Source organism: Pleurodeles waltl, chromosome 9 (genome assembly GCF_031143425.1).
Source record: "Pleurodeles waltl isolate 20211129_DDA chromosome 9, aPleWal1.hap1.20221129, whole genome shotgun sequence".
NCBI lineage: Eukaryota > Metazoa > Chordata > Amphibia > Caudata > Salamandridae > Pleurodeles > Pleurodeles waltl.
The window spans coordinates 1,122,095,340-1,122,114,477 of record NC_090448.1 but is presented as its reverse complement, the minus strand read 5'-3'; the positions used below and the strand labels follow the sequence as shown (position 1 = coordinate 1,122,114,477).

At 47.3% G+C, this 19,138-nt stretch overlaps 1 protein-coding gene across 1 annotated transcript; it reads left to right on the top strand.

Moving 5' to 3' along the window:
• Positions 1–16,113: 16,113 nt before the first annotated feature.
• On the top strand, positions 16,114–16,650 carry LOC138259802 (uncharacterized). Its single transcript, XM_069207694.1, has one exon. It carries the CDS (start codon positions 16,114–16,116, stop codon positions 16,648–16,650), a length of 537 nt encoding a protein of 178 aa, XP_069063795.1.
• The last annotated feature ends 2,488 nt before the right edge of the window (positions 16,651–19,138 follow it).

Below are 19,138 nucleotides of genomic sequence, written 5' to 3'. Positions count from 1 at the left end.
ACTTACGTGGGCTGCCTTGGGTGTCTAGTTTTCAGAAATGTCTGTGTTTGGTAGGTTTCCCTATATGGCGGCCGAGCCCAGGACCAAATACTTAGGTGACTGTCTTAAAAAACGAGGCTGTTTTGTGGTAGGTAATTTTAATGTCTCCACAATCCGTTTTGGGTACTTCCCTGTTGTGGTCACTTGCCCACTCACTAAAGTGAGGCAGTTTTTCACTGGTGACTTAGTGGAATGCCTAGTGGTAGAAAATGTGTGGCTCCCTGCAGATCCCTGAACTTCTGCTCATTGGAATGCAAGGCAAATGTGTTTTTTAAGCACATTTTGTGATTTCGAGGGGATTCTGGGTGAAGGAAAACTGGTGAGAGCCACGCAAGTCCTGCACCCTTGGACTCCCCTGGTACGAGCTTGTTAAAGTTAACCCACCACTCACACTGGTTGGTTTTAGCACCTCCAGAAATTATGGTTTCAAAGCATGAATACTGTATCTGAATATTGAAACCAAGCCTTCTGAAGGTGGGCCATAAAGCCACGTCCAGGCACCAACCTGTTTATGGTCCATTCACACGTCATTCATGCACAACAAACAACCCTTTCACCCCGCGGGCCCAATACAACCAATCACTGCACTCACATTAACTTACCGCTGCCAGACAAGGGCCCATCACATTCACATGCCACAGAACGGAATAAGTTTGACTACATTTTACCACCTGTCAAGTAACTGCCTCCTTCTTCCTGAACATTACCAAATGCATGCGTAACAAACCTTTACTAATGACTCCTGTGACAGCCACCTGAGGCTCAGGAAGACATGTTTTTCATGCGTCTTTAACGCACTCACTGTGCTAAATCCAACTCCTTCTAGTTTGTGGATACAAGTTGGGGGTGTCCGAGTATGCCGTACAAAGCGATTCCTCGAACTAAGTGAGCATATCTACCTTTGAAACTAAGGGAGACATGCTGGGGATTTCTCATGATGTTATCTAAAGAGAAGGTCATATGCTATGAGAAAGGATAGTGTTTGGCACACAGGGGAGTCCATGAGAACGTAGCATGTGTCCCAGCCAACATTATGTGCAGAGATGTGACTGTAATGCACTTATACAGCAAACTGAACATCTACTAAGTTCTGATGGAGAATGAACATGAAAAACAGGTCAAACACTGACCTATACAAGTCATTCTCCTTTAGTGCTGGGATGGCACCCATGGGTTTGAATCCATAGGTATAGATGATGTACATCTGTACTACCTTTACTAACTGCCTTCTACCTGTGCAATATCCTTGTGAAGGCACACCTACCATAAGCTTTCCTTACCCATTCATGTCTCTGTTCTCATCAGAGTCCTGACTAATCCTGTATAATTGCCAAGTGATCCTATACTAGTTTGTAGATGCAAGTTGGGGGTTCCCAAGTATGCTGTACAAAGTGATTCCTCGAACTGAGAGAGCATATCTACTGTTGAAAGTAAGTTAGACATGCTGGTGAAGAAAGGGTACTCCGTGACAATGTGGCATATGTTCTGTCCACTAGTATATGCAGTAGGGGGAATATAATGCATATTAATTGAACAGAATACCGACCACGTTCTGACGGTGGATTTAGCTCTCAAGCAGTCCAAAAAGAAGTCCATGATGAAGTAGATGAAGTAAAATTCTGAGGCTCCTTGCCTAACGAAGCAGTGGCCCATGGACGTTCGGTATCCATGCACTGCCACTGAAAGGATTACCCAACGGCAGCTCAACCTCAGTCGATTTCCCAGAACTTTGCTTTAGTATGATACAACGTAAAGCAAGTAGGGATACAGAGGCCTGGTTGTGATGGACACTGGGGACAGTAATACCGACTCTCCTGTCGCTTTCCATGCTTCGAGCACCATTTACAGCGATGACATGGACAATCCTTTTTGGGTGTTTTAGGAATGCGATCAGCAAAGTGTTGCTCCTGCAGCCTTGCCACATCCTCCAGAACATATGAGGTGGAGGCTGCTGCTGCTTCTGTAACAGGAATTAGGCTTTCAATTACAGACAACTGGAAGTCAAGGAAATTCATGAGTCTTCCTGTGGTTGTCTGACGGTAAACAACATATGCATTATATGTTGCCATCTGAATCAGGTGGGTAAACAGTTTCTTGTACCAAGTGCGAGTTTTACGACACGCATTGTATAGTTGAAGAACCTGGTCGTTCTTGTCCACTCCGCCCATGTACTTATTGTAATCCAGTATACCGATGGGCTTGTGGACTTTGGCCATCTGACCCCAAACCGTGATGGGGGAAGTGCTCTCATCATGAATTGTAGTGAGCACGTATACATCACGCCTATCCAAGAACTTGACTGCGAGCAGTTCGTTAGAATGCAACGCAGTACTCACTGATTTCTGGAGCTTCTTGCAAACAAGTTCCTGCGGGAATCCTTTGCGGTTACAACAAACTGTACCGCAGGCCACAGTGCCAGCTTTGTAGAGCTCACTGAACAGCTCTACTCCTGTACAGAAATTGTCCACATAAAGGTTATAACCTTTGTAAAGAAGTCGCTGGACAAGTTCCCATACAACCTTACCTGTGACCCCTAACGCGGGAGGGCAACCTACAGGGTTTAGGGTAGAATCCTTCCCTGTATGCACTCTCAAGCTGTACACATAGCCAGAAGAGCTCTCACACAGCATGTACAGCTTTATGCCATAGCGAGCTCTTTTGCTCGCAATGTACAGTCTGAAAAGCAGCCGTCCTTTGTACAGGATCAAGGACTCATCGACTGCTATATTCTTTCCACAAGTATAGATCTCTAGAAACCTGGCAGACAAATGTTCCACGACAGGCTGAATTTTGAACACCCTGTCATGGTCTGGACGGTCCCGAGGCAATGCAGCAGGATTGTCATTGAAATGCAGCATGCGCTGCAGTAGCAAAAAAGGATCTCTGCTCATGTATGGTGCGAAGATGGGAGTTACCCAAACCGTGCAAGTCGTCCAGTAGGACTGCATGGTGGGTTTCTGCACTAACCCCATTTTGAGCGTAAGGCCCAAAAATATCTTCAACTCCGCTAGCGAAGTGGGAGTCCACTGGCGTGCCCTAGAATGGGGCCCTAGAGTGCCTCCATGCTCCCTCAGAAATTGGTCTGCATGCAAATTTGTTTGCTGCACAATTTTCTAAAGGAAGTCAACATTCAAAAATAGATGGATGTAGTCGACTGTCAAAAAGTTAGCTGTATCGACTTTCCATCCAGCGTCACCAGTAAAAGGTGGAATTTGGGGCTGAACCAAACAGGGGGTTGCCAAGAGAGCACTCTCTTTGTGCTTGCGGCAGCAAGCACGTTCTCTCTGGGTTCGGCTAACCCAATGTGGTCCCGCTGCACAGAATGTGCTTGCGAAGGGACAGCATGGCTGTCGTCATTGTCTCCTTCAGACTCACTGGAAGAGGTGTCGTCGGATGGGACTCCGCCAACTGAAAAATCACTCCCAGATTCTGCCCCATTGTCCTCTCCCTCAGATGCTGTCTCAGTATCTGCAGTCTCAGTCTCTGAGCCTACATCAGAACTGTCCTCCATCACCTGAGTTAGGGCTTGATCAGCAGTCATCCAACGAGACGCCATCTCTGCAACTGGCTAAACTGTCCCTCTAAATTACTAGCCTACGTAGAAGGCAGATAGTCACAAAATTGCTCGTGGGTATGTCCAATAGGAAATGTTGTCATCTTACCTTCGCTTCTTCTCCAATTTGGCAGATTCTCTGAAAACACTGAAAAAAACAAAAAATAATGTATTACTTCATCTTACCACATACCCATCACCACAGCCTTTAGTGCTGGTGGCACCCAGTGCAACAGGCATTTTTGGTGCTCTGCCTCCCATTACCACCTCTTCTAATTCCCTCAGTACCACCCAGCAAAAGTGCTGCTCATATCTCCATAGTCCCCCTCGCATAACATTTGTTTTAAAGCGCAGGTAACGCTTGCCTTTACTAATCCACTCAGCTAAATACATATAAATGTATATCCTTTGCAGCAGGACAATAAACCATCTGCGCTACTTTATGGCAACTGCCACTAGACAAAAGACATACATACATATATATATATATTACACCATCCACAGGCCCACCTTGTGGCGCGCAGATTTCACAGGTGCAAACGTGAGGAAAGGACCATTCTTCCACAATCTCCAACACCAACAATTGAAAACGAACTATAAATAGAGACTTGTGGGAAGGCTTTTTTGTAAACTGTGATCAAGACCGAGAGGCTGAAACGCGTTGGTGGTGTCTTCTTACACTTTTCTTGAATAGAAGCAATAAAACTCTCCTGGAGTGCATACGAATCAATTGTTTTGCAATTGTTGGTGTTGGACATATATATATATGTCACTTTTATATATGTGTGGTTAGATATCACTTTTATATATGTGTGGTTTCCCTGGGGGGGCAATTGTGGCTCCCAGAAAGCAACACATAAAAGAAAAAAATATACATATATATTTCCCTAGGCAAAGCTCACATATATAAAAAAAATGGCCCATAGAGGGTCAGCCTAAGTGCTGACCATCAACATTTTCTTTTTTTTTTTATATTCCCTGGGGGGGGCCCGATCGCCCCCCTTCCCCAGGGAAAACTAGATTCTTTTTTGATCCCCCAGGGGTCAGCCCGTGTTCGGAGGGCCGACCCTGCCATTTAAAAAAAAAACAATTTTATCGGTTTTTAATTTATCTGGGGGGCGCGATCGCCCCCCAAAGCAACCCAAACATAAATTCTTTTAAAATAGTGCCCCCACGGGGGCCGACCCCCCCAAAGAAGATCCCTGGTGTCTAGGGGCGTTTCCTGGCCACAGATCGCAGCCGCGCTGCGATCCATGGCAAGGAAACGGTGCCAGGGAGGCATCAATGGAAAGGGGAGAGTCTCCCCTTTCCATCGATGCCTCCCTGGCATCTGGGGAGGTCATTTTGGCCTTTTTTTTCCCACCGGAGTAGGAAGAGGACATTTACCTGCTCCTCTGCTGCTCCGGTGGGGAAAATGTGACATCAGGGGGCGGGATGGGGTGGGGGGAAGATGCGGAAGTTGTTCCGCATTTCCTACACACAACAAAAAAAAAACGGATTTTTTAACCCCCTCCCTGGTGTCGGCCACTGGTCGTGACCCGCACCAGGGAGGTAGTGCGGGCGTCGGCCAGTGGCCGATGCCCGCACTTAACGGGTAATGTGTGAAAGCCATGCATATGCCATGCCTGTTCCGGTGTTTAGCCCTCCTCGAGCACACCGGCCAGCTACTGAAAACATACAAGGCTCTATGTTTTCTGCAGTTTCTGGACTACTTTTTCTTTTTATTTGCTACGCAGCGCGACCTCGTTGGGCAGTAGTCGAGCGCTTTGCATGACATCGACCCTGTTACATGGATAATTACACGTTTGCTGATACGTTTGACTGTAAACAAACTTCTGTTTCCTTTTGTCTGTCTCCTTCACGCTCATGGTGGCCATCGGCTCGCTTATGTAAAACTGTATTTCTTTTCATTTTCATTTTATGTGGCAATAAAAGTCCCGTTAGGACTTTACAACATTATTAACTCTAAGTCAAGCAAATGCGAGACCCATTGCGTGGCAATTGCTTGTTATTAATAGATGCAGTTGATCAATAAATATTGAAACTTACTTTGCATCTCTGTTTCTGCCTCAGCGTGTGTGAAATTTTGTGAAACAGAGAAAGGAGCATGATTTTTTACACCACGACTTCCTCAAGGAATCAGAGGTTCTAGGCTGCCACAAATCACCTTTACTTTCTAGGTTAGGGTGAGGTGCTGCTAGCTAGCCGACGAAGTCAGGCTGACAGCTTCCAGTCAGTGTGGGACTGACTCACCCACCTACATGAGGTTGTGCTGCTGCCCTAAACTTGGCAGTCTTACCCCCATGGTATGAGCCCTACGACAGGCTCATCTGGACTAACCAGATCTGGCAGTTGAGCCTTCTCCTACATCGCTCCTGAAGCGTTGAACGGGCTGCCGCTACACATAAGAGCCTTGTTCTCACTTCTTGAATTTCACAATAAACTGAAGATCGCTTTTCAAGCAGTCCCACTAGGCCCTAGGTGTGCCTAGACTCAAACCTGCTCAGCACCAGGATCCCCTCTCGGGTGATAGTGCACTCTACAAATTTGCATAACTTAACATTAATGGGATCATGTTTATAAATTAATTATCTAGAGTAGCTAAATGCAAGCATGGTGAAGTGTCCACCTGACTGTCAGTGTGACATGAACTATATGAAGGCCTGCTTCAGCAGTCGGTGGATCGTGATCATACTCTGATGACATTACTTTAAGCTTTGTTTTTTCACCGAAAAAACACAAATTAAACTAATGTTACAGTTAGGTGAAATGTTCAGTAACAACATAACATTTTAAACTCTAAAAACTACAGACATTCACCAGTTATCAGTTATAGTTACAGTTATCCCAAGTAACTATAACTCACGCCCTAAGGTAACTATAACTTGTGCCCCTCCAACATTGTTGATGTAATGAGTGATGTAACATGTGGGGTAACTAGCAGTGCGTGCCGAGGGCGCGAGTTATAATTTCCACAAGTTGGCTATGTTATGTTTGTTAAGCAGGTATATAAAATATCTATGTTAGAGTTTGGGTTTTCAAAATCTTAACACCCTCATTCATTTCAACATTTTATGACAGGAATGTGAGAGATTTTGAATAAAGAATTGGGGGAATATATTTTCCCCATTGTATCAGGTCTCTTGGCATGCAGTCTACCAATTGACATTTACTTCAAATACAGTGGGCCATATTTACAAGGCTCTTGCGCCTCACTAGCATCATTTTTTTTACGCTAATGTGGCGCTAAGGAGGTAATTTCCCCATGCCATATTTACAAAGTAGCACAATGTTAGCATTGTGTCACTTTGTAACCCCTTGCGCCACATTATATCTGCGCCAGGTATAATGTATGTGAGGGGGGAGCATCCCCATGCAGGAAGGCTGCAAAAAATGGCGCAGTGAAATCTACAAGATTTCACTGCAACTTTTTTTCCATCATTTTTAAAGGTCTGCTCAGGACAGGCGTTAAAGTGACGGGCCCACAGTAATCTAAGGGCCTCCCTAGTGCGTTGCTGCACTAGCGCCATCATTTATGGAGCTAATTCAGCAAAGCGCCACAATAGCACCATAAATTAAGACGGTATTGTGAACATGAGCGCCATGGTGTGCCACATTGTAAATATGGTGCAACCATGGTGTTGTTAGGTGGGATAGGGGTGGCGCAAGAGAAGAGGTGCATCGGGACCGATGCGTCACTTTGTTATAGATCTGGCCCAGTATGTTTGGTCCTTGGTGATCTCGTCTTTAATAGCAAAGACCCAAGACTTTCTAAAATGGCGTCCTATCGTCCCTGTGACTTAGGGCCAGATGTAGAAAGCGTTTTGCATGGTGCAAACAGCGAATTTCGCTGTTTAAGCCATGCAAAAAGCACATTGCGATGCTCATTCCCATTTTGCGAGTCGGTAACCTGGTTACCGACTCGCAAATTGGAATGCGACACGCAAATAGGAAGGGGTGGTCCCTTTCCTATTTGCGATTCGCATCGCGATGTAGAATTGCTTTGTGACCGCGAATGCGGTCGCAAAGCAATTCGCGGTTAGAACCCATTTCACATGGGTGCTAACCCATTCGCCTTTGTGAATGGGTCTAAAAAAATGAAACAAAAACGTTTCATTTTTTCGTGTGTATTGCAACTCGTTTTCCTTTAAGGAAAACGGGCTGCAATACAAAAAAAAAACTGCTTTATTAACAAGCAATCACAAACATGGTGGTCTGCTGTCTCCAGCAGGCCACCATCCCTGTGAGTGCTGCGAATCGGAAAGGGGTCGCAAATTGCGATCCACCTCATTAATATTAATGAGGTGGGTCTTTGTGACCCCCTTCCGATTCGCAGATGGTGTCAGGGACACCATCCAGCATCCAGGTTTGCGACTCGCAAATTGCGAGTCGCAAACCCATTTTTTCGTACATCTAGCCCTTAGTGGCATAACTAAACGTGAGAGGGCCTCAGAGTGGCCATGTAACCTGGCCACCCTATTGCAGGCTGTGTTGACGCTCGTGCTGTCTCTCACAGCTAGCTCTGAAATCATGTGAATCCTGGCACACAGCCTAACAAGACTGTATTTTAAGTTTGTCATTGTCAAAGGAACAGGAAAGTTATTTTTATCGCCGCTCACCGAAACAAAGTCACTGCTAAGAGCAGAGCGAGGCGGGTTCAGTTCCGCCCATTATTGAGCCACGAGATCCATGAGGCGCTACGTGGAGGGATGGTTTGGCTGACCCCGCGGTGGTACCGGGTCCCCCATTGTTAAGGAGACAGAAAAGGAGGCGCCTGCAAAAACATATTTAGAATCTCCAAACGAAATAGCGGCACATCACTCTATACAGGGTATCCCGGGCCTGCTCCGGATGCTAAACAATGAACATGAAACCGGAAGAGCTATCGGAGCCCCATCAGCTACTCCACCCGCTCCTCCGGCATCGAGGGTGCCTGTCCTCCGCCTCAAGTTAACTCTCCCCAGGACTACACTTGTGGCAGAAGAAGGGATGACAATAACCGCTGAGTGTTTGGACTAACTTGGAAAGCTCCTGCTAGTGTGACTGGGACTGCTTCCTCTTGAGTATATATCAAGCGGACTCAGGACATGTCACTCAGCCTTGTGCCGGAAGGTCAGCTCGAGGCAGTGTCCTCCTAAGCCAATGGCCACAAACTGCCTATTTAGCACACTTTTTCCCTCTCATTCCATAAAGATGATTTAACTGTTTTTAGGTATTTTGTAGAGGGCTAACAGGCTTCCTTCCGAACACTTAAGCTCATCCTGCATTGGTCAGGAGAGGATCCGATGACAGCTCCTGGAATACTCGTTTTTATTCGCTCCCCGGCCCCTTGAGCCCCAAATGTAGCCAGGTTAGCTGGGATGAGAGATCCTCTCGCCCAAGGCTGAGCCTTGCTCTGTGGGTCCCTGCAACCATGGCTCAGCCCTCCAAAAGCTATTTTCAGTTGGCTTCAGTGGCATCACCCATCTCATGCTTCTGACTTTACCCTGCTTGAGGCTCTAAAGATCGAGTGGTACACCTAGCTTCTGGGCGCATCGGACTACCTTCTTGTTCGTCTTAGCTGTTGGTTGTTTTAAGGTGGAAAATGTGTGATTGAATGATGCAGCTGTCTGGACATCTCGGTTCAATACTTGGCACTTTCAAGCTGTTGCATAGCTTAACGTGATTGCCACACGGCTTCTCTTGTGGATGACGAGTCCGGCATTTTTATGGACAGGCAAGTTAAGTTAATTGGAAAACCAGTAAAAGCTAGTATTTTTTTCCTATTTGAATTCAACCGAAATTGCAAGTAAGCATCACCCCATGAGCACTTTACACTTATTAAATTATTGCCATATTAAATGTGAATTCTTTGGACGTTGCCATTCATTTTTAAAAACGTACCTGGCTCTTCCCGGGGAAGGTCAAACTTTCCACAAACAGCCAATATTTTTGTCCCACAAAGTAGCAACACAAAATTTAACACTCAGTAGGACAGCTGCCAGTTAAAAGATTAGCTGGGGCATGAATTCAAAAAGCAGGTATGTTTAAAAAATACTAGAGATGTTTAGAGCACGGGTAAGTGGGGACGTCGGAGAATTTACGCAGATTTCTGACAAATTCAGCCGCATCGCCGGTTCTGGAGCTCTGGTGTCAGATGGCACCAGCTGCCCTGGGCCACTAAATTCTCAGCTGCGGCCTAAAAGTGCTTCCTTGCCTGGCACCAGGCACAGATGCGTCCAGCGCGAGCCTTTACAGATGGCGCGAGCTTGGCCAGGGGTGGGGCACGATGACGTGGCAGGATTGACAAGACTGGTGCTGAAAGCCAGCAGCTGCGCCACACACCAGGGCAAAAGGGGCTCCCAGGAGTAGATTCCACATAAATAGGACCCACAAATAATGTAATTTGAGACAGTGAGCCAACGAGGCAAACGAAACCTGTGCGCCCAGAGTGTTTCGAATACCACGTGTGCTCCTGAAGCTCGGGAGGTTTAAAAGGTATTTTACAGAGGGCGTCATTGGGTGAAATGGATCAATGTTTAATAGAGCAGTGTGTGGTATGGAACATGCAATGCAAAGGCAGGCTATGGGTGGGGCTATTTCTCCCCCCCCTGCTAAGAGTACTCAGGGCGCTACAACATAGCCGTATACAAATCCAGCATTCTCTATTTCTCCCTTGCCACCAATAGGCGCAGCTGCAGCACCAGTTGTTGGGCCTAGTTTTGGAATTCATACTTCACGGAGACCAGAGGAGTAGAGGCTTAATGTTTCATTTACATACATTATCCACTATGCATAAGTTTATAGGCCATACGATTTAGTTATATTTTTTTATTTATTTGTTTTTTTAGTGTTTTTTACTTCTCTGCTGATCTCTGAAAGCACTTTGCATGAAGGGGCATGGCGAGAGAACTAGCGTGTAAGTTTGGCTTGTTTTGGGTGCATGTCTGTTGCTGTGTTATATGCCTGGATGCAATAACATAAAACTCACAGAGAGGTGCCAACATACTGGTTGGGGAGTACCTATGGGAAGCACAGATTTTAATTGACATGTTTTAACCACCCCCTTAATTATATAGCCTATTAGACCTGTCAGCCTTAGGGTGGTCTTCCCCCAAACATTTTGTCAGCTTGCCTCCATTTTCCTGGAGTTTTTGCTTCTGTTGGCTTTAGGATTCTGTGCACTTTACCACTGCTGACCAGTGCTAAAATGCTTGTGCTCACTCCCTTAAACATGGTTAATGGGCATATACCTGATTGCCATATTTACTGTACTTGAAAGTCCTGTGTAGAGTGGTACACCATATACCTAGGGCCTGTAAATTAAATGTTACAAGTAGACCTGCAGCACTTACTGTGCCACCCACTTAAGTAGCACCTTAAAACATGTCCCAGACCTGCCACGCAGCCTGAATGCAGTGTCCCACTGCCATGTCAATGTGGCGTTTAAAACCCCTTGCCAAACCTTACACTCATGTTTTATTACGTATTCGTCACCCCTAAGGTAGGCCCAAGGTAGCCGATAGGGCAGGGTACTGTGTAATTAAAAGGAAGGCCATGTACTTGTAAGTTTAACATGTCCGGGTAGTGAAAAACTCCAGAATGTGTTTCTTACTACTGTGAGACCTACCTCTCCCATAGGATAACATTGGGTATTTCTTATTACATTTAATAAGGAGTGTTTCCTAAATATATTTCATGTTTGGTATCTCTGAACTGGTACTAATAAAGTCAAATTTATCATTATAAGTTTGAAAAAGCCACTTTTAGAAAGTTGGCATTTTCCTGCCCTTAGCCCTCTGTGCCTGCAGCCTGTCTTAGGTAACATGACTGGGTGTAACTGACAGTTAGGATTTTGTGAATTCCCTCCAGATGTTCACACAATATTGGGATTAGCATCTTCAATAGCCCATCAACTGGCAGGATGGGGGGGCGGAGATGAGCAAAGCCCCACTTGCACCTGAATAGGCTATGCCCTGACTCCTCACAATAGCCTTAATGACCCTGTTTTGTCAGTGTAGCCAGCTTGGAGCCAGGACAGGAGAGGTAGAAAACTCCCACAACTTCAAATAACCTTTCTGGAAATTCTCCTACTTTCTAGAAGCAGGGCACCAGGGTATAAAAATAGGGCTCTCTGACTCACTCTTTAGTTCACTACTAGAATGGACCTTGTAACTAGACTGTTATAACAAATCCAGCCCTTTTTAGGATCTGTGCTTAATGTAGTCAGGCAAAGCCTGCTCATTCGTCCAGGCAGAGTATCCGCAGGTCTAGAAGTGTACTGAAGAGTTAGGCCCTCAGTACAACATTGGCGGTAACTACCGCCTACCGCCACGGCGACAGCCGCCAACATACTGCTGCCGTGGCTACCAGCCGTCTACGCGTATCATGACCGCCGACGGTATTCCGCCAGAATGCTGGCGGAACACCGCCGACGGTCATGATGGCGGATGGCGGTAAGGCGGCGCTGCTGACAGCAGCACTGCCACGCCAGCAAAACACCGCTGACCGTATCATGACCAATGATACGGCCTGGCAGTGTTTTGCTGGCGGACTCTGCTGCTGACAGCAGCGCCGTGGACCGTCTCCAGCCGGAGGACCTCCTGCAAGCAAGTAAGTCGGGTTCTCCGACAGGAGAGTGGGGTGGGGGTGTTGTGTGTATGTGGGGGTATGTTTGTATATTTTGGAATGCGTGCATGTGGGTGTGAGTCGCGTTGAATGCGTGCATGAATGAATGATTGTGAGTGTTGTGTGTTGTGAATGCATGTGTGTGACAAGGTATGTTGGTGTGTGTTGCGGTGTGTTGGTATGTATGTGTGCATGCGTGGGTGGTGGTGGGTATGCGTATGTATGTGTGTATATGGGTGCGCGTGTGGGTGTGTATATGTGTGGGGGGGCAGGAGAGGGAGGGAGAAGGTGGGGGAGGACTCTGGGGAGGGAGGAGGGGGAGACCGCTACCAGTGCCAGGGAAGGGATTCCCTGGCACTGATAGTGCCTACCGCCATGGTTTTCGTGGTGGTAAGTTTGGCACGAAAACCATGGCGGTAGGCCGGGTCGTAATCCTGAGGGTGAGATTGTGACGGCCACCGGGCTGGAGACTGAAGTCTCCAGCCCAGCGGCCGTTACCACCCTGGCGGTTGGTGTGTTAAAGTGGCGGTCTTTGATGGCGGTTACCACCAGGGACAAAATCCCATTTTTTTTTACCGCCGGCCTGTTGGTGGTATTGACGCCGCTTTAACACCGAGCGCCAGGGTTGTAATGAGGGCCTTAGTGTCTGAGGTCTTTGTTTTATACACAGACTGAGCTAGGACTGTGTCTAACCTGCGCTCTATCGCAATTGTCCTGACCTTTTGACTTTGACCCAGTCCAGCGCGATCAGATAGCCGCGTTTGGTGCTGTCTACTTTTAGGTGCTATTTTACAGTTTATTCTTTAAAAATGCATAACTCCAGTTCCACTGATTGGATTATTCTTGTTTCGGTCTTGTTTTCTTTATTAAATTAAGCTCTAGTTTTCTAACCCAGTGTGGGATTGTTTTGTGTAGCATTTTCACTGTTTTACTGTTGGAAATGGAGCACAAATATTTTGCATATTGCCTTTAAGTTAAGTCTGACTTCTCTGAGCCAAGCTACCAGGGGGTTGAGCAAAGGTTAATTTGTGGTTTGCTTGTGTCTTACCCTGACTAGGATTGTGGTTGCTGTTTGACTAGGGCTCACTCCCTTGTCAACCAGTAACCCAATATGAAGACCAATTTTAATTCTTCCCTGATTTGCCTTTTTGTTTTAAATAATTTCTAAATGATTGATTGTGGCTGTGACCTCACCTGCAAGGATGGAGTTTGAGCTTGTCAACCTGGAGAATTACACAGGGCCTCAGCTCAAGGAGTTTTACCAGGATAGGGGACTGCCCACTAAAAGGAGCACCAAGAAGGTGGAGCTCCAAAAGGCCTTGAGGGCATGGGCAGAGGCCCTCCAGTCATAACAGATGACCAGGAGCGACAGAATGATGTGGACGGACCAGGGCAGGACTTGCAGGACGTTATTGGAATGCAGTCTGTTGAGGACGGAGATGGCTTAGCCCCAGGATTGGAGACTCTTCCCTGTGCAGGGAGCAGTTTGTTTTCTCACAACCTGTGCCCAGAGGAGCTGGTGGAAAGGAAGGCGGAGAGGGACTACATGCTGGAGAAGGCTCCATATTCCTATAGGCCTTGTGCCTGGCTCTGTTGTGGAACATGATATTGACAAGTGGTTTGATGTTTATGAGATTGCCTGACAGATACACAAGATTGCTGAAGGGGATTATGGGGCTAGTCTGTGGAGGCATATCCCTAGCGAGGGGAGGCACACCCTTTTGTCCCGGGAAAAGGAGAAAAGGATGACATGTCCCCCCATGAAGGAAACCCTTGTCCTGAAATATGGCCTTATCCCAGAGAAGCACAGGTAGAAGTTCAGGGACAGCCAGAAGCTGCCCCAGCAGTCCTTGGTGTATTTAATGGATTCCATTTATCAGGCACTGGTTGGTTGGGTGAAGGTCAGTTAGGTGAATGATTACAAAGGGCTGCATGGTCTTTTTGCAAGGGAGCACATGCACAGTAATTGTTTTCCAGAGCTGCTGCAACACTTGATTGATAGTAAGCTCACTGACCCCTGGGAGCTTGCTAAGGAGGTGGCCTGCTGGCTTAGCACCAGGGTAGATAAGAAGGTAGCTGGGGTGCAATCACCACAGCTATGGAAAGGGTCCCCATCAGAAGAAGGAAGACGGGAACAAACAATAAAATAAAGACTTCTTTAAAGGGCCTCTAACTAGTTACATAGTTCAGGACTCCCATCTCCCAAATGAGAAAAAAAATGGTTCCCTGACAGTAAGTCTTCAGGGAAGGCAACCCCTACGTGCTATGAGTGCCAACAGGAAGGGCACTTCAAGAGGGATGCCAGGTGTCCCAATTGGACACATCCCCACACCAGTAGGCATGCACAGGGTTTGGCTAGTGTAGCACATGGGGATGAGATTGTCCCAGTTAGAACGGGGTACAGTGTAGAGGCTAAACTGGTGTTCCTGAGTGACTGAGAATTGGTGCAGAGAACTCACATGACTAGTAACACTAACAAATACAGGCAGTGGGTCACCATCAATGGGCAAAAGGTGGAGGCTGTGAGAGATGCTGGAGCCAGTATGACAACCATCGGATGTCATCTGGTGATCTCAGAGCAGGTAGTCCCAAATGCATTTCACCAGGTTGAAGGTGCCAACCATGAGATCCACTATCCTGTGACTCTGGTTTCCTTTGAGTGGGGGGGGGTCTCAGGTTTTGTGAGGGTAGCTGTGAGTCTGTCCATGTCTGTGGATGGTCTGCTTGGCAATGACTGGAACACTCCATCTGAAAGGAGGTGGCGCTCAGGTCCTACTTGCAAGTGTTAGGGTTGCCTGAGTGGGGGTGCCTGACCACACGGTCCCTGGGCACGGATAGTCAGGAGGAACTGGAGCCTGGAAGAATGGCCCAGGTTCCTGCCAAAAAGAGAAAGGGCAAGGGGTGTGGGAAACCCACTCCTGAAATACCCGAGGTCTAGGAGAAGGTTGAACCTGAGGGGGACTCCCTTGGACCTACAGGAGAGGATGTTGACGTCCTGGAAAACCACTCTGGCCAACTGGCAGCAGGAAGGGGGCCCCATCAAGGAGCAGTTCTGCAAGGCGCAGAGGGAATGCCCTACTGTTGTGGGCCTAAGGCAGCAGGCCAAGGCCCAGGCAATTGTTGACAACTCTGATGATCACCAGATTTACTGGGAGGGTGGTCTCCTGTGTAGTAAGCTAACGTTCCTGAGACTAGTGCAACCCATGTGTTGGTGTCCCCCAGTGCTAAAGGACTTTCCTACTGGAGCTGGCTCATGATGTACCCCTGGCAGGTTATTTGGGGCAGTGACGGAGGGCTGGGAGCAAGTACCCAAGAAGGACGTGCAGGATCAGCTACATGCATGCCAGCTACATGCAGGACATTCGCAACCAGATGAAATGTCTAGAAGGAGGCGCAAGAAAATCTAGAAGCCAGACAGGATATCATGAAACAGTGGTATGACCAGAAGGCCACTGTTGTCGAGTTTTAACCTGGCCAAAACTTGTCAGTTATTTAGCATGTGGAGCCAAGGGTCCTATAAGACCACTGGTCTAGGCCCTATAAGTTGAAAGAGCGCAAGAGTGATGTCACATACCTGGTGGACCTTAAGACTCACAGGAACACAAGATGCTGGAGATAGGGGTTATTGAGCATCAGGAAGCCCTTGGTTCAACCCAGTGGTGTTTGTCCCTAAGTCTAAGCCTCAGTGTCACTCCAGAACTTAGGTTTTCTGTGGAATACTGTGGGCTTAATGCAGCAACCAAGAGTGATGCACACCCCATCCCCAGAACTGATGAGCTAGGAGATCGGTTAGGAGCTGCCAACTTCCTTAGCAAGTTTGATTTAACATCGAGGTACTCGCAGATTGCCTTGACCGAGGGGGCCAGTTAGAGATCTGTGTTCTCTACCCCAAAGGCCACTTCCAGTTCCGGATAATGGCCTTCAGGTTGAAGAACACCCCAGCCACCTTCCAGAGGTTGGTCAACCAAGTCCTGGCTGGTTTGGAAAACGTCAGTGCCACCTATCTGGATGACATTACAGTTTTCAGTTCTAGCTGGGAGGACTACTTGTACCACCTCAGAGAAGTGCTTGAGGCTCTGCAGAGGGCAGGCCTGGCCATCAAGGCCAGTAGGTGCCAGTTAGGACAGGGTTCAGTGGTCTACTTGGGTCATCAAGTGGGAGGAGGCAAAGTACAGCCCCTTTGGGCCAAGACTGAAACCATTCTAGCTTGGGAGCTGCCCAAGTCCCATACAGAGGTGAGAGCCTTTTTGGGCCTCTCTGGCTACTACAGGAGATTTGGCAAGCGGTATGGTACGATTGTTGCACCCTTGACAGAGCTGACTTCCAAGAAGCAGCCACGTCAGGTGGTCTGGACAGAGGCCTGTCAGAATGCTTTTGATATCCTGAAGGAGGCCATGTGCACAGAACCCATGCTCAAGGCCCCTGACTTTTATAGAGAATTCATTGTGTAGACAGATGCCTCAGTGCATGGCTTAGGGGCCGCGCTCTCACAGCTAAATGAAGAGGGCCTGGATCAACCTGTAACCTTCATCAGTAGGAAGTTACTTCCCCGGGAAAATAGGTGGAGTGCAATAGAGAGGAAAGCCTTCGCAGTGGTCTGGGCACTGAAGCATTTGAGACCGCACCTGTTTAGTGCTCACTTCAACGTTCAGACAGACCACAGATCCCCTCAGATGGTTAATGCAGATGAGGGGTGAAAATCCCAAACTGTGGAGGAGGTCCATCTCCCTACAGAGAATGGGCATTATGGTGGAACACCACCCTGGAAAAGGCCACACCAATGCTGATGGTTTCTCCAGGTTCTTCCGCCTTTTTGAAGAGAACTCCCAAGGGGTTGGGTAGTTCTTCCCACTTTCAGCTGGTGGGGGCACGTGTCAGACCTGGCATTCTTGAAGTCATTTTTGCTGTCCTTAGGACTCTGCGCACTGTACCACTGCTACCCAGTGCTAACGTGCTTGTGCTCTTTCTCTAAAACATGGTAAGATTGGCTAACACTTAATTGGCATATTTAATTTACTTATGAGTCCCTAGTAAAGTGACAGTATATGTGCTCAGGGCCTGTAAATTAAATTCTACCAGTGAGCCTGCAGCACTGATTGTGCCACCCACTTAAACAGTCCTTTAAACATGTCTTAGGCCTGCCATTACAGAGCCTGTGTATGCAGTTTTAACTGCTATTTCGACACAGCAAAATAAACACGTTGCCAGCCTCAAACCTTCCTTTTTAATAAATAAGTCACCCCTGGTCCAGAACAGTCCAGCGGGCAGGGTGCAATGTATTTAAAAAGTAGGGCATGAACTTTTAAGTTGTACATGTCTTGGTAGTGGAAATCTCCTAAATTTGTTTTTCACTACTGCAAGGCCTATCTCTCCTATAGGATAGCATTGGAGTTGCCTCATTACATTTTATAATTCCAATTTCCAAATTGTAAGAGATAATCATTTTATGTTTGATATCTCTGGAATCCTAATTTAAAATCCTAACTTAGTGTGAAGTCAGATTTAGTGCTTGCAGCATGTCTCTGGCCACTTGACTGAGTGTAGCTGGCAGTCAGGCTTTGTTTATTCCTCCTAGACAGCCACCCACAATGGGAGCTGAGGTGTGACTGGATGTGCCATTGCTGGCAGGATGGGAGGGAGGAGCTGGGCACCGCCCCTCTTACACCTATGCAGGCTATGTCCTGCCTCCACACAAGGGGATACATACCGCCTGCCAGCAAGTCTGGAGCCAGGGCCTGGATGGCATGGCATCTCTGCACTTCAAAGACATGCCTCTAGAAGCTTCTACCCACATCAAAAGCATGACTGTGTATAAAAGGTGGACCTCAGACACCAACTCTTCAGTACACATCTGGACATGTTGATACTCTTCCAGGAAGAAGGACTGCTGTGCTACTAAAAGGATTGCCACTCTGATGATCTGCTGCTCTGAAGGAACTGGAGCCCTATTGCCGTTTGTCTGGGGAAGAAGAACTGGACTTACAACTTCATCTTGAACCTAGGATCCTGGAGTGACTGAAAGGGCTAATCTGCTGGCCTGATCAGAGCCTCAGGGACATAAAAGACTCCCCAACCAGCTCCTGGACCAAGCTGCAGTGAGCTTCTGACTTCCAAGTGGTGCCCCTCAGGTCCTGGAGCCTTGGTGTGGCTCGTGAGCTCTTGTAATCAAGCATCTGGGATCTTTGTGACTGCGAACAGGCCTGTTTGCACCAAGACTGCACCGCTCGCACCAAAATTCAGTATGAGGTACTGCTAGCCCGCTTTTTCACACAGGAGCATTAAAAGTCGCCGAGAGACCACCGATGCAAAGCTCCAAACCTGTCTGTCCGCGACACACCAAGCCACCTGCCGCCTGCAACACTCCCTTGTTCCTCGTGACCCTCTCCAATGCGAATGGCCCTCTTGACACAAAACCTGAGTAGGTAAAACGTCATGAGGACTACTTTCAGACTGTCTCCAAACTGTGCTCCATTGCTGTCAGCCTGAACTTCTGACTTTGACCCGGTCCAGCATGGACAGATAACCGTGTGTGGCGCTTTCTGTTTTTAGGTGCTATTTTACAGTTTATTCTTTAATAAAAATTCATAACTCCTGTTCTACTGATTGGACTTTTGTCTTTTGAGTCTTTTTTTCTTCATTACATTAAGCTCCATTTTCCTAACCTTGTGTGGGATCTTTTTGTGTAGCATTTTCACTGTTTTACTGTTTGAAGTGTTGCACTAATAGTTTCACATTTCCTCTAAGTTAAGCCTGACTGTTCTGAGCCAAGCTACAGAGGGTATGAGCAGATGTTAATTTGGGGTTTACTTGTGTCTCTCCCTGACTAGGATTGCGGTTGCTGGTTGGCCAGGGCTCATCCCTAGTCAATCAGAAACCCAATTTCTAACAGACTGTATCGCAGACATAATGGCCATCCGTCAAACTGTTCATGTTTTTTGT